This window comes from Silurus meridionalis, chromosome 17 (genome assembly GCF_014805685.1).
Source record: "Silurus meridionalis isolate SWU-2019-XX chromosome 17, ASM1480568v1, whole genome shotgun sequence".
NCBI classification, from domain to species: Eukaryota; Metazoa; Chordata; class Actinopteri; order Siluriformes; family Siluridae; genus Silurus; species Silurus meridionalis.
In genome coordinates, this window is record NC_060900.1 from 11,018,666 (window position 1) to 11,035,145 (window position 16,480).

General features: G+C 34.1%; 3 protein-coding genes across 5 annotated transcripts in view; 1 reads left to right on the forward strand and 2 right to left on the reverse strand.

Annotated features, from left to right (window-relative positions):
• Positions 1–1,937, forward strand: part of mrpl40 (mitochondrial ribosomal protein L40) — an 11,250-nt gene extending 9,313 nt beyond the window's left edge. For all 3 annotated transcript variants that reach the window (XM_046871499.1, XM_046871497.1, XM_046871498.1), the window contains one exon: positions 1,483–1,937. In XM_046871499.1, the coding sequence (XP_046727455.1) occupies positions 1,483–1,792 (310 nt within the window). In that variant the 3' untranslated portion in view covers positions 1,793–1,937. The remainder of the gene's footprint in view (positions 1–1,482) is intronic.
• A 4,386-nt stretch (positions 1,938–6,323) lies between these two features.
• vsig8b (V-set and immunoglobulin domain containing 8b) lies at positions 6,324–11,684 on the reverse strand. Its single transcript, XM_046870397.1, has 8 exons — positions 11,539–11,684; positions 10,981–11,082; positions 10,156–10,316; positions 9,087–9,288; positions 8,653–8,802; positions 8,276–8,398; positions 6,950–7,088; positions 6,324–6,743 (listed from the first exon to the last, which is right to left on the reverse strand). Exons 2-8 carry the CDS (start codon positions 11,054–11,056, stop codon positions 6,524–6,526), a joined length of 1,071 nt encoding a protein of 356 aa, XP_046726353.1. The 5' UTR covers positions 11,057–11,082; positions 11,539–11,684; the 3' UTR covers positions 6,324–6,523.
• A 3,541-nt stretch (positions 11,685–15,225) lies between these two features.
• Positions 15,226–16,480, reverse strand: part of snrnp200 (small nuclear ribonucleoprotein 200 (U5)) — a 41,089-nt gene continuing 39,834 nt past the window's right edge. The window contains exon 45 of the mRNA XM_046870992.1: positions 15,226–15,735. Within this exon, the coding sequence (XP_046726948.1) occupies positions 15,586–15,735 (150 nt within the window). The 3' untranslated portion in view covers positions 15,226–15,585. The remainder of the gene's footprint in view (positions 15,736–16,480) is intronic.

Genomic DNA, 16,480 nt, shown 5'->3' on the forward strand with positions numbered 1-16,480 from the left:
CCAGTGACAGGTTGAAAATGTCAGTGAAGACCTGTGCCAGTTGTCCAGCACATGCTCTGAGAACACGTATGCCATCCGGGCCAGCTGCCTTGTGTGCATCCACTCTGCTAAATACTGACTATACGTCAGTTGTTGAGAGTGAAAGTGGGCTGTCAAAACAAACAGGAAAATTGTGAATAAAATATGGGTTTACAATATACTAATAATAATGAGCAGTGTTGGGCAACGTTACTTTTAAAAGTAACGCATTACAGTATTGAGTTACTCCCCAAAAAAGTAACTAATTACATTACTTAGAAATAAATTATATTAGGGCAAAAGACATGTGTGGGCTGCACACCGGTGATGTGGAGGGAGAACATACCTTTCGCTGTCATCTCATAAAACTTCTGACCAGCTTCTGTACCCACGGCTCGCACGTATGAGTGCGCGATTCTACGTGACTACGTTCATTTTAATTCAGTATTGATTTTTTTTTATGCAAAATAATTTAACTGAAAAGTAACTCGCATTACTTTTTTTAAAAAGTAACTCGGATATTAATGTGTAAATTTATAAAGTAACGCGCTACTTTACTCGTTACTCCAGAAAAGTAATATTATTACGTAACACGCATTACTTGTAAAGCGTTACCCCAACGCTGATAATGAGTATACAATTTGCAAATTCGGTTTTTCCTTTTTACATTTTACACAGCATCCCAACCTTTCAGGAATTGGGATTGTGTGTGTATGTACAGTATTGTGCATAAGATTTAAAGTAAAGGGAGAATGCTTTCAAAATTAAAGTGTTAATAATTTGTTTTTAACAGTTTACAAAATGGAAATCAAATGAACAGAATAAAAATCCAAATCGAATCAGTGTTTAGGTCTCCTAATCCCAGACAGACTTGATGATCGGTATGTTGAGATCAGGGCTTTGTGTGTGTACAGTGAGATGGCAATATTTTCTAATGTCCACACTGGGCTAAATGGATGATTTTTGCATGTCATTTAACTTGTTTGGTGAATGTCAAATTTGATAAATGGACTCAGGAACAAGATGAAACTGACAGCTTTAACATTCAGTGTTTCCAAGTAACATGGGTATATGTGCGATAATCACTGACTGGGTGTCCATTACACCCAGAGGCAACTACTCTCCACTCCCTCTCAGGTTGATTTTTTTCACTGTGTCAAATGTATTAAAAGCATGAATACTTGTCCTTGCATTTATACATTGAACAAACACAGTGGATTTAAAAAGTCAGGCTAAATGTTGGTTATAGCACAGCATAGGTCTCAGAGAAATGCATTAGGGTAACAATTGTTGCATATTATTATTATCTTATTTCTCATAATTTTTTTTATTGCCTTCCACTATATACAATCTGTTTATTTCCATTGTCACTTTAGAAATTCAAAGGTGGATCAGAATCAGTTTTCTCGAGAGATGGGTGAAGCTTAACTTTTGCATGAACTAATTTCAGTGTTGTGATTTCAGAGTCCGGACCCCTCCCAAGTTGTCTTTTGAGGACAGTGAGCGAAGGGCACTTCTACTTAAAGAATGGTCCAGATACAAGATCTCCCAGCACGAGGCAGAGATGGCAGCTATTGAAGAGGCTCTAAAGGCCCAGACACAAGCTTTAAAAGAGCTTCGGCTGGAATCAGCACAGCTTTACAAAGCAGCAGTCAGTCCTGACAATTGTCTTTTCCCTTTCCAGTGTCATGGTCCCTGCTATACACCACCTGTTCCAAATCAAGAGGCCCCAGATGGCAAATATAATGATATTACAAGAGTGTACACACAATGATTAAACTTACTGACTGCTGCTTGTACCAATGAAAAATGTGTAAATGAACTCTTGAACTTCTGTTTTGTCATTTCTGTTGCTATTTTTGAACTAATTTTATGACTAGAATCGTGCATTGTATTAAATGGAAACCTGTATAAAGTTGTTTAATTTGTTCCTAGGTATGTTTTTTCTCCAAATTTAAGCCATAGTTTATTCTCACACCATAAAAAAATACATTAATAAATTCAAATTAATATTTGATCCAGGAATTATTTTAAAAGCACTTTACTGATAGCTAATTTGTTATTTCACTCAATCTGGTATTGAGCTAGAGCCTTGGTACTTGGTACAAAATATCCATTTAGTGTTTCAACTAAAGTAATGCAGCTGTAAGCAGCAATAAAGGGGCATGTTTTTGTTCACACCACTTATTACAGAGGAAGCCAATGGTTGAATCTGCACATGCTCCAAAGAAGAAATACAACATTTAAAGGTAAAAAACAAATCCTTTGCTGGAATATTGCCTCATTTTCAGTTTTCTGTTTACCCTCCCAAGTTAGAAATAATGTCAAGCCTTGCTTCTTAAGTTAAGAAGCAAGGCTTGACATTATTTCTAACTTGGGAGGGTAAACAGAAAACTGAAAAGATTCGACCATTGGCTTCCTCTGTAATAAGTGGTGTGAACAAAAACGTGCCCCTTTATTGCTGCTTACAGCTGCATTACTTTAGTTAAATTTGGTTGAAAGAATGAGATCAGACCAAACCCAGCAGACCTAAGCATAATTTCTCTGATTTCTGATATTTAACATTTAATATCAGAAATCAGAGAAATTATGCTTAGGTCTGCTGGGTTTGTTCTGATCTCATTCTTTTAACCAAATTTTATGATTCTTGGAGAATCAGTTTTTGGCCAACAAAAAAAAAATCAGATATGGAAATAGAAGTGTTAATGGCTGAAAAATGTTTTATTTATAAGTGTACATGTGGATTAAAAGGTCCTACAAAAAAGAAGGCAATTAGCATCAAAGTAAAGATTATTTTAGCACCGTTTCACCAGTTATTAACATTTTCAACATGAAGGTAAAGAGTGTACAAAACAGCTCGCATATCACAAATTGTTGAACAAACTGGAGAAGCCCCCTTACTACTAACACTACTACTAATAATATTAATAAAAATAATAATAATACTATTAATAATACTATACCAAAAATAATAAGAAGAAGAAGAATCTTCATGGACACTGCACAAAACCCTGTCTATGAAATAATACAAAAGTGCTTAGATCAGCCAAAGTAAATGTGCACTGTTATGCAGGCTTTTTGTCCTAATATAAAAGTCTAAATTCATAATAATTTAGGAAGTAAATTATAAGTATTAATTTTACAGACATGACTGCTTAAAATAGTTTAAGATTAAAATTATATTTTAGATTAGTTTTAGATTTAAAATTCACACCTTAAATGGGATTACATAAAAATAAATAAATAATATATTACAATAACTGACAAGGTTATAGATTTCAACCATCGGTCCTACATTCAAAAGCAAACTGAGAGAAATAACAGTAATTTTGTGTAGTGACAAAGTTTTTTTTTTTTTTTTACTCTACCACTAACTTGGTTTGCACACGTGGTTGATATGAATTGTGTATTTTTTGTGGTTTAGAATAATCATAGTTTATTCCAGTAAATAGACTACAGGAGGAAGAAAAAGGTAACGTGAACATATGTGGATAGAGAGAAGCACAATGTGATTTATGTAAATGTATCTTCATAATTGTTTTTGTTAATTAGTCGTGTTAAATATATTTATTTTATATTCTTAATGCGCAGGTTTTATTTACATTGTGTTATTTTTTTGGATGCATGTGAAATGCACACAGGTGGAGAACACAAAGCTTTTTTGTATTGATTTATCATGATCATAATTTGACCCATAAGTATAGTATTACAACAAATATTTTGTTACAACATCATTGTGCTAAATGATTACTTAGGAATAAATAAAATGAAATTCTTAGTGGCTTAGACTATGGACTTTAAATTAGTTGAGTACAAAATAAGAGGATAACTAAGATATGCATCAAAATTGAAGATTCATTAAAGAGGGTCACATTAGAGAGTGACTTCCTAAACCTGTTTAATGCATATTCAAATATAGCAGGCTTTTGCTGTATTGATTTGTTTTAAACTCATATAATTGAGAACTGTTTCAAAGCTACCAGGCATTGAAATATTTATCAGAAAACATAAAAGAAATATTATGCATTCATATGATGCACAATAATCAATTAAATATACTGTGTTAGCTGATGAAATATTGTATATGATTTTCTTTTAAATTATGCAAAGTCTAAAATAAATTAAGAAACAATTAATTTTTCATCATGGTTACTACTAAATGTACATGCTAAATGTACATGCTTTGACAAAATGCAAAGTTGTCTAAGTGTGTTTTTATGATAGTGTTCTTCTAACTACAAACCTGATTCCAAAAAGGTTGAGACACTGTACAAATTGTGAATAAAAAAAAAAGGAATGCAATGATGTGGAAGTTTCAAATTAAAATATTTTATTTACAATACAACATAGATGATATATCAAATGTTTAAACTGAGAAAATGTATCATTTTAAGGGAAAAATAAGTTGATTTTAAATTTCATGGAATCAACACATCTCAAAAAAGTTGGGACAAGGCCATGTTTACCACTGTGTGGCATCCCCTCTTCTTTTTATAACAGTCTGCAAACGTCTGGGGACTGAGGAGACAAGTTGCTCAAGTTTAGGAATAGGAATGTTGTCCCATTCTTGTCTAATACAGGCTTCTAGTTGCTCAACTGTCTTTGATCTTCTTTGTCGCATCTTCCTCTTTATGATGCGCCAAATGTTTTCTATGGGTGAAAAATCTGGACTGCAGGCTGGCCATTTCAGTACCCGGATCCTTCTTCTACACAGACATGATGTTGTAATTGATGCAGTATGTGGTCTGGCATTGTCATGTTGGATAATGCAAGGTCTTCCCAGAAATAGACAACGTCTGGATGGGAGCATATGTTGTTCTAGAACGTGGATATACCTTTCAGGATTTTTCGGTTGTCTTCGTCCTCTTTAGTCCGGATGACATGGCGTCTTGTGACATGGCGTTTTCCAAAAAGAACTTCAACCTGTGATTCGTCTGACCACAGAACAGTTTTCCACTTTGCCCCAGTCCATTTTAAATTAGCCTTGGCCCAGAGAAAATGATTGCGCTTCTGGATCATGTTAAAATATGGCTTCTTTTTTGACCTATAGAGTTTTAGCCGGCAACGGCGAATGGCCAGTAAATGGCACGGTGGATTGTGTTCACCGACAATGTTTTCTGGAAGTATTCCTGAGCCCATGATGCCCACGGGCATCCAGTATGGTTTTCCGGCCTTGACCCATACGCACAGAAATTGTTCCAGATCTCTGAATCTTTGGATGATATTATGCACTGTAAATGATGATAACTTCAAACTCTTTGCATTTTTTCTCTGAGAAACTTGTTTCTGATATTGCTTCAGTATTTTTTGCCGCAGCATTGGGGAATTGGTGATCCTCTGCCCATCTTGACTTCTGAGAGACACTGCCAGTCTGAGAGGCTCTTTTTGTACCCTTTTGTACCCTCATGTTGCCAATTGACCTAATAAGTTGCAAATTGGTCCACCAGCTGTTCCTTATATGTACATTTAACTTTTCCGGCCTCTTATTGCTACCTGTCCCAACTTTGATTGCATTATGATTGCATTACTTGATTATGATAGCAAAATGAATGCATTACTTTTTTTTATTCACAATTTGTACAGTGTCCCAACTTTTAGAATCGGGTTTGTAAATACAAGAGGTTTTACCAAGCGCTCTCTCTCTCTCTCTCTCTCTCTCTCTCTATCTATCTATCTATCTATCTATCTATCTATCTATCTATATATATATATATATATAAATTGCATTTAATTTGAAAAAGATTAACAAAATAGTTGTATGCACAAAAACTTCACACACACACACACACACACACACACACAGAGAGAGAGAGAGAGAGAGAGAGAGAGAGAGAGAGAAACAGCCTAAAAATTTTAGATAAAATCAGCTCTAAAAAAAAAAAAGCAACATATTAATCAGTGGTTACTGAGAGAAATTCGCATAGTTGGTCAGGCCAATTGTACTTACTCTGAAATTTCCAAGATCCCAAGGGCAGAAAAATCTTTCTGAAAAAAGTATTTCTCTATTAGCTACTAAAAGTATAGGAAAAATTGACAATTGATATAGGTTTTGTTCTCAAAATGAAAATGGAAAATGGAAAGCCCAGATTAATATGAGATATACAGTTCTCATATACAATTTCAATTGTATATTTCAGGATTGCTTCGGCTCACACTGCAAAGACCAGTGTTTTTCAAATACTCATTAACAGTTTTAAGCCATCAGTGCTAAGTGGAACATTGTTGGCTTTCCTTTCTGTTAAAAGCTGTCCACCAGTATACCCACAAAGTTTAGCTATTTAAATTAATAAAAGGTAAACACATACTCAATTTCTTTATCTATAAGTTTACTTTCTATTCATGTCCTCAATTAAAATATTTGTTTTGAAAAAGATTGTAGAAAATATATTAAACAACTTAAATGTCACTCCAGACACAAAATCCATTATGGGATTCCATTATGTCATATACAGTCAAGTGGAATTTCAGTGATTTGAATAGTGATTTTTTTTCTTGGTAAGGTGACTCATACAGCAAATCCATATTTGCTGTCATATCTTAATGTTCCTTGTGAAGGTACTTGACTCTGGTTGGTATTGAAGTTTCTGATGCTTGAATCAGCCCTTCCTGGTTTACTGTTTCTAACTGAGCTGTAGGTGACACCCTGATGGGGGTGGTAACCCATGATGGAGCGGAAACTAGAGTGCCTGCTCCCAGGACGACTCTCTGGTGCTGCAGCATCTTCCCTGCAAGGAATTAATCCAAAAGTAGCTTAATCATTTGGTTTAGTATTGTAAAGTTATAAAACGAAATTAATCCTAATAAATAACATTTGTTTAAAATTGCCATACAAATGCAAAATAATGATCCATTTACTTTTTTTTTTACTAATTTACTAATTTACTAGACCCATGTCTCTTGATCTGAATGTCATTTGGAGAACGCTCTTTACCTGATCTCATTTGCAGTTTCCTTTTCATAACGTTTCTTCTGGTAGCAGCATATAAGAAGCCATATTAACAATAGGAGGAGGAGCAAAAGCAGCAATGCACCTATAACAGCCCCTGCAATTACTCCTGCCTTATTGACTGCTGTGATGGAAAAACAAAGTATTATATACATTTTTTTATCACTAAGATAAATTACAGTGCCATGAAAGCATTTCAAGACAACCTAAGGAAACACAAAATACAATTTAGAAATGATAATAAAATTTATTGAAGGGAATAAAGTGTACCAAAACCAGCTGGCCCTGTGTGGAAAATGTAATTTCTGTATAAATAATCAATCAAGCAATTAACCAGATTTATGTAATGATTAGATAATTAGATACACAACCAAGTTTAATAACTGCCCACTCTGGTGAATCTAAAGATTACTGAATTAGAACCGTTGCCACATTGTGATATAGGCAAAAGGATCAATAGACATTCCAGAAGAGAAATAAGTTTATTTAAATATATTAGTCTGGAAAGGGGTACAATGCTGTTTCTAAATCTCTGGGACTCCAGCAAACTGTGGAAGGGTTTATAACCTGGAACAGAATTACAGTGAACTGCCCACTAAAATTGGTTCAATAATGCATTAACAACTTTTGCAACAAAAAAAACAGAAGACCCCAACAGAACAATAATAAGGTCAGTGTTCATGATTCCTAGAATGACTCCTATGTCTAGAATGTTCAGTATGATTAAGTTAGAAAGTCAAGCCAAAACGTTGCCAAAGCACTGAAACCGAAAAATAAACCCCACTAAGATGATTTGGCTGGACCTTAAAAGGCCAATTCAAGCAAGAAAACCCTCCACTGTGGCTGAATTAAACAATGCTGTAAAGAAGAGTGGACCAAACCTCCTAAAAACTGATCTCCAGTTATAGGGAGAATTTAGATTTGGCTACGGATGTTAGAAATTTCACAACTAATAATAAATAAATTATTTTTAACAATGTTTACAAGGTTAAAATAAGTGTTATTAAAATAAGTTATTGTTTCCTTCAATAAATTAATAATTTCAACTATGTTGTTTCCTCGTGTTCTCTTAAATATTGAATGAAAAATCTGAGGAAAAACCAGAAGAAAACACATGGCACTGTTTTATAATAAGTTTATATAAGTTTTATAATTGTATTTTTCTATGTACAACGATGAATATATTAATGCTGGCTTGAAACATTGTGGAATAATTGCTCTTTTAGAATAATTTAAAATTATTAGACTTTTTCACACAACCAATGACACACCCAATATTCCAAACATACTTACTGCCCCACCCAGACTTACGATTGTATGCTTTCAATGTGTATTTGCACTGCTCCATCCCTACTTCATTGTTGACCGTACACACATAGTTGCCTGTGTAGCTTTGTGAATGGTTATAGATCAGCAATTCTCCGGTCTGAGGCTCTTTAAAGAAGTCAAGAATAATTCCGATAATGGTTATTGATTAAAAAATGTATGCAATATTAAAAAATATTAAAGTAAAAATAATGTTGCATGACACTTGTTACATTTTTGAACATGCAATGGCATAAATTCAAAAATCTAAATATATACATATTAAATTATAATTATTGTTAAATTTTATCCAAATATTAGAAAATAAGTAATTTTTTTTCTGCTTGGAAACATAAGCAGTCCATGGTATAGAGATGACTTACTCTGTACTGCTGTAGATGGCAATGCCCCATTCTCTTTTATCCATTTGTAGGTTAGAGGAATTGAACCTTGTGATGATTTGCAGTACAGTGAGACAGTACCTCCTATCTCTTCACCATTTTGAACCCAACATTTAGGAACAGAGGGGCACACTAAACAAAAAGATTTTGGTTAAAATAATATGGCCACATTTATTTAGTAACTATAACAAAAACACAGTGAGGCTTTAGTAAGGTTTGGCTAGTCTGACATGAATAGGTTAAGAAAAAAATTACAAATATGTAAAACTTGTTACAAGAAGCACATCCTCCACCCAGTGAAAGTCTTAGTAAAAGTAATGTAAGGCAAGCACTTGGTTGTGAAAGGGAGGAGTAGGAGAACCGGAAAAACGGAAACTGAAAAGAATGTCTGATCATTGTGAAGTATGCATCTTTACCAAGTATCACCAAAGTAATCTTCTGTGAGTCTACACCAGGTGGCTTCTTCACTTTGCACTGGTAGGTGGCTGTATCAGACTCATGTACCGAAGAGATAGTGATAGTGGCATTTCCTTGGCTGGGGTTTCCCACAAACTTAAGTCGACTCATCAGGTTTGGGTCACCAAGTTTGTACTCCTTCCCACCAGAGTATGATAAGATCTGATAAATGTGCAGTGACATAGATTGATTATCTAAATGCTCCCTCTCGTTTACATTCCATTCTAAACACACTGGAAGGGCAAGGCCAATTATTTATACTATACACTGAAAACAGTGTGAGATTAAATAGTGAATATAAAGGGATAGATCAGAATCTAGATGTGCATGTGAAAAGCGATGGACAGGTGTTTTTTTTCTGCCCCAGATGTGCCCTGCTAAATTGACTGCTTAAACAAGGAACAGATCTAAATATTTACTTTTAATCTGAGCTCTGCTTTTAGCCTGTGAACACTGCAGCTGTTGCTAAAAAAGTTAAACCAACATGAACACCAAAAAGGCATACATGGGTGAAAATTAATCTATTTTTGAAAAGGGGAAAAATCCATCAGAGCCACTACAATAGCATTGGGTAGGTCCAATACAACAAGTTGCAATACCCTGAAATAGAAGGAAACGACTGGTGTACTAACAACCAAACATCTAAAAAGTTTACAAATGAAAACAACAGCAGTTGATAAATATCATGAAAACTGTAACAAATAAATAAATAATAAATGGGAAATTACTAAAAAACCTTCCTATGGCAGAGGTAAATCACAATTCCCATTTGACACTGATCTTAAAAGCAATAAATATAAGTAAAACAAACTGAAAACCACTCATCAGTAGTAAGAATCAAAAGGAGAGACTGGACTTGGCAATGGAAAAACTGAGAAAAACAAGAGTTGGCTTTGCATTTGGAGGAGATAGGTAAACCTTTTTTTTGTTGTTGTCTAATCATTTTAAAGAGCACACAGGGCTCATTACAGGCATGCACATTAGAGCTGAATAAAATGAACATATACTTTGATTTTAATTATTTCTCACCAAATTGTCTTTCTGAGTCATGTCTGGACTGACAATTGACCACTCAACATCCAGCTGCCCAGTGTCAGATGGGCTCTCACTGTAGGTACAGCTCAAAGTAACATCTGTTCCCTGTGATCTCTTAATTGTCTGTGGCCCTGTGGAGGTCACTTGAATACCCACTGAAAGAGCAAAGTTATGATGTTATGAGGAACTAGTGTATGTAACTTACATTACTGTGCTAAAAAACAAACAAAATTAGAATTGCATGAAAATATATTTAAACTATATTTAACTTAATTACTCTTTTTATCTATACAATAAATTGACATTATGAGATGTAAGTAAAGTAAGAAAAGAAAATCAACTGAATAGATTTTACACTGTTAAAAGGCTTATTTTAAATCAATAAAACAGCTGGAAAAAAATTTTGTTTCATCAGACTTATTGTTTGTCGTGTGTTATGCAATGTTACATTTATATCCAAATACTCACACACCTCAGGACAATAAAATACACAAACAGCAGAGCACAAAAAATTTCACATTTGTCAAAGACCAGGCAAGTTATGTTAAATCAATATACAGAAATTAAAAAAAAAAAAAAGTTTATAAATAATATAAAAAGACAATCTGTACAAATCACTCTATAATATTGAGCACGTCATGAATGTTGACTCTGCTTACAGAGGAATAAATGATCAGCACCGCTTTTTAAAATACAGATGTCTTTATGCAGCTGAATACAATGATGCCATATTTTTGTTGTTGTTGTTGTTGTTGTTGTTGGAATTTTTGTTTTAAATAAAGAAAAGAATGAAAAAGTAAATGACAGAAGAATACTCACCCACATGATTTAAATAAGCTGATGTAGCATATAGTACAACCAAGGAAACCTTGAATCCGGTACAATTCTTTCTCATCGTCACGTATGTTTTAGTATATTAACCTGCAATTAAAAACAGGTGAGATAAATATTGAGACATGTCTTCCCAACTCAATAAAAGCGGCATCTGGGCTATGAATCATTTAAAGTAGAAAATGCAAAGGAAGACATGTCAGACATCTTCAGAAAAGGAACCTATAATAACTAGTAACGAAATGCCACAGAGATTTTTCGCGTCACGTCACATCTTTAGCAAAAAATATCTAAGTATGCATATGAGTCTTAGTGAGTTGTTTTTCATAATTCACAGAACCGTTTTTATTTTTTATACAAATCAACACAGAATATGGCTACAAGTCGAGGCTGATTCATTTAATGACCTTTGCACATGACTTCATAGCGAACAATACTGAATTCTTCTCGGATTCTTTTCTAACATTGTTTTGCAGGTGTTAAATATCACAGGCAATAATATAGTAATAAAAAGTAAAAAAAAAAAAACAGTATAAAAATATTTACCTAATAAAATATGAATCCAAATATAACCTTAAAATGGCAATATAATGTGATCCCTGGCGTCTCCTCAATACTTCCTCACTATTCGCTGTAACTTAAAAACAATGAGAAAAAAAAGGCTCTTTTCCAGCTCCACCCTCTAAATGCAGTTTGTCAGGCTAACCGAGAAATGACTCATAACTAATAACTAATAATTAATTACGATGCATTACAAATGCAAATGTGTTCCTTATTTCCTTGATTTTAGCAAATTAATAATAACATCTACTGACATAAAATTGTCATAAACGCGTGGATTTGACTCTCTTTTGGTGGTTAATAATAATGACCGCTAGATGGCAGCTGGACAAAACACCTTTTTTATTTTTTTTTATTTTTTTTACAACACATTGTCTCTAAAATAGTGCACATGAAGAGGTTTCCAAGATTTTTTTTTTATTATTTGTCTAATGAAATCCTCTAGTGTAAAAACAGTGTGAAAGTACACAGAAGCTCCAGCATTTCAACTTGCTTTTAGAAGGATGCACTGTAACTACTAGTTCAACAATTAAACAATAAAATAACTGGGAGTTATTTTATACAGCAACTTGTCTTTTGACAACCATATCACCCATATTACAAAAATAAGCCTTCTTCCACCTTAGAAATATTGCTAAGTTAAGAAACATGTTGTCTATATCTGATGCAGAGAAGCTCCTTCAGACTGGACTATTGTAATGCATTACTAGGTTTTTGTCCTGCATCATTAATAAACAAGCTACATTTAGTCAGAAAGCAGCAGCCAGAGTTCTCACTCGGTCAAGAAAATATGACCATTTAACCCCATTTATATCATCCCTTCACTGGCTACCAGTTTTAAATTGACTAGAAACTATTGCTACTTACTTATAAGGCCCTAAAAGGTTTGGCTCCCATGTATCTATCCAGTCTTCTAACATGCTACAATCCATCTCGCTCTTTGAGATCTTAAAACTCTGGACTAGTAGTTCCTAGAATAGCAATCATTCTTATACTTTGGAATAGCCTTCCTGACAGGCAGACACATTCTCCCAGTTTAAGCATCTTTTTAGCAAGTCCTACACATAAACTTTCTTTTGGCTTCTCCTATTAGGGGTCGCCACAGCGGACCATCCGCATGTTTGATTTGGCACGTTTTTTTACGCTGGATGCCCTTCCTAACGCAACCCTCCCCATTTATCTGGGCTTGGGACCGGCACTAAGAGTGGCTGGGGTTGGTTCCCTGACCGGGGATTGTGCTCCAGTACAGCTGATCAAACACACTATTAACTTGTGCTTGTTAATATTCTAAACAGCACTTAGGCTAATTCCTTTCCACTGCTTCTCTTTCTCTACTCATTCCAAGGCATCCCGAGGTTGCGCCAGCTCCAGTTGTGTCCCACCTCATGAAGATCATAGACCTTCAATAAAGTCGATGCTCATCCCGCAAACATCCTGAACCAACTAGAGACGTACCAGCACCATTTGGATCCCACTTCATGTAGAGTTTAGAATAGACATGGGCAAAATACAGGCCACGGGCCACACAGCCCGCGGGGTTTATTAATCCGGCCCTCCGAACGTGACCAAATTTTATTAAAATAGGTACGGGTAAACTGTTCAATTTACCTTTTCCCTGTAATGCCCACGTTTCCCCTAAAGATGTCGCACTTCAGCTCAATTGACGCTCGCGTTCGCGTGCAATACTCTCTTCTTCTCTTAAGAGAGCTTAATCTGATACTCTTTAAAAACTGCGACAGTTTCTGACAAACACCTCGGATCTATCCTGAGAATTGCCACAACAAAACTTACTCGAGACCCCAGGCTGCTTATCAGGGATAAACACACAATTCACTTATATACATTTTTTTTTGTTTTGAGATAATGTCCATTGTGAAAACAACTTGAACTTGTATTTTCCAAACCTTGCATCAATAGATTTTAGAATAAAGCAGTTTTGTAACTTTGCATGCTGTTATATGCAGCTGTTCATATTTTATTCAGTGCCAGATTTAATTTTCTTCTCTGTATCTTGTGGAAAGTTGCAGCAGGTTGTGATTTGGTTCTTGAAATATGAGACTATTAATCACAGCACTTAAAAAATGTGGGTTGTTATTTTAACCTGCCTCCTTATTTAATAATGAAGTTAGTGAAATAACTCAAAAGTAAAAGTGTTGTCCTTTTCATTGCAGGTAATTATTAAATACCTAACTTTCAAATAAACACCACAATTAAACTCTTCCCAATTGGTTAAAGGTGTTACCTCAATTTCAGTATATCTCTTATGCATCTCTAATGGATTAATCCGCTAGTAGACTTGATGTTTTTGAGTTTCAATTATATAAATACAATCTTTAAAAGATTTATGATATAGATAACTAAAACATCTGATTAACATTGATCAGAACCAAGAGTTAGTGCAGCGTCAGTGTGGCTCCTCTCTCTGCACCGGAAATAAGATTTGTTTTGAGGCTAACGTTAGCGCCATGGATTCTTTATGTCCAGCTTCAAGAATTTTTCTAAAAAAGGAGAAAAAACCTGACAATCCCTGTATCCATGGAGTGAATGAATGAAGGATGTAATAAAATAAAACATTTGCTACAGTTAATATTAAATTTTTTTAAATTTAAATTACTCAAATGTGGTCTAATAAATGTAAATTAATAAAAAAACATTTTAATTTCATTTATGCCAATTTACCTGATTACTCAAAGTGATCAATATAATTGTATTTATTCTAGAAAAAATTTTATAATCTAACCAAGCATGTATTTTTTTTTTTAAGTTTTTAAAAGGTAAACTGTTTATTTTGATGATAAACGTTATTAACAATAAACATAAGCGTAAAAAAAAAAACAAGCAATCTTATGTTTTACATTTCTTCCCTCTAACCGTACCGAAATTTAACCGAAATGTGACTTAAAAAACAAGGTTCGTACCGAATTGTGCATTTTGTGTACTGTTAGACATCAGTATATATACATAAACACACACGCCCTGTCTAACTGCCAGATGAAGTGTCACAGTTTACAATAATAATTTAAGCATCCACAAAAGACTAAACTAAGTGTAAAAGTTCTTCATACTAGCATAATGAATGCAACCAATAATGTCTTAGACTCGCACTCCAAAGTCTTTCATTATCTTATCTCCTTTAAAATATGCCTTAATCGTTATTATGCAATTTGCCACACTGATCAATTGTACAAAGACCAAAGAGCATGCAGGGATTTTTTTTTGCTGAAATTTTATGAGAAATTTAAAACGTTTATTTAAAGCGTGATCACCTCAAAATCTGCAAAACCGAGTGGAAAGGGTTGGCAAAACATTGTTGACAAATTTAATGCAAAATTGTTTCCAATGTTTTTTTTTTTTTTTTTAACTTAGTTGTTTTTCTCTCTTAAAATGAACAGGACATGGCTGCGACAGACTTTCTGCATCATCTCCTCTTATAAAGCCATGACCTAACCTGTTTCATGAAATAAACCGGCTCTAAAGCAGGTCTGAGTTTACAGACCTGTTTCTATGACATCAACAGCAGCTTTAAATAACCAAACAATACCAGTTAATTTCAAACCAACAATTAAATCCAGCAAAACAAGTGATGCATGTAGGAAAAATGCCAACCAGGAGGGATAATGTGAACTGGAATGTTTAGAAGTGAAATTCAAATAAAACATACTGTACACCAAATCAACTGCAAAATGCATGCTTTAGAATTTTTATTAGATTTAATTTCCACCACTTATATGCAAAGGGCTGTACAACATGTATGTTAAGATAAGTCAAAACACAAACATCATTTGGGCATTTATTCCATAAGTATAGAGACAACGTGTACTGCTAATTCTGAGGGAAAAATTCAATGCTAATATGGAATGCAATTCTTCTGTATACTAACATTATGAATAAAAAAGGAACACAATAAAAGCTATGCCTTTCGTGAAATACACTTCAAAACGTGTTAAATGCAGAAAATGCAACATAGAAAAAAAATTAAACCTGCTCTAATCCCTCAGAGTAATTTACCAAGGAAATTATATAATCCCAAGATCAGTCAGAGTCACTGTCTTTGTCACTGTCTGCCTCCATTACATCCACACTGAACTTGTACTCCTGGTCACAACCCATGTAAGCATCACTCATGAAATACAGGGTATAATTATGAACTCCGATAGCTGGGGCGACAAAGTCCAGTTTCACCTAGTGAAGAGAATAGAGAGAATTGAATACACTCAAGTACTCGTTCATAAAAAGCAAACAAAGAATATTTGTAAAATACTTGCATAAACTTATGTTTTACTATAGCATTTTTCAATTCATTTTCATTTGTATAGCGCTTTTAACAATGAAGACTGTCTCAAAGAAGCTTTACACAGGTATAATATTATATATATATATATATATATATATATATATATATATATATATATATATATATATATATATATATACATACACACACATATATACATACACACACACATATACACACACACACACATTTATATACCATTTTGGTATATCTTTTCAAGGGACGATACTATAGAAATGAAACCTGGATATATTTTAGTCATGTGCAGCTATAGCACATGTCATGTGTATAGCAGTACTGATTTACAGTCCTCTATAAACAACTCAACATACAGCCATTAGTGTCTAAATAGATTTCAACAAAAGTGAGCACACCCTAAGTGGTAACAGCTGTACATCATTTAACCATGCAAAGTCACATGTCCAATTCATCATGTTCATGAATTACAGCAGTTAAAATTTGGTGCTTTGAATACAATTCTCTTATACTGTCCACTGGATGTTCAACATGGTACCTCATGGCAAAGACTTTGAGGACTTGAGAATATAAATTGTTGCTCTCCACAAAGATGGCCTAGACAATAAGATCAGTAACACCCTGAAACTGAGTTATAGTACAGTGGCCAGGGTCATA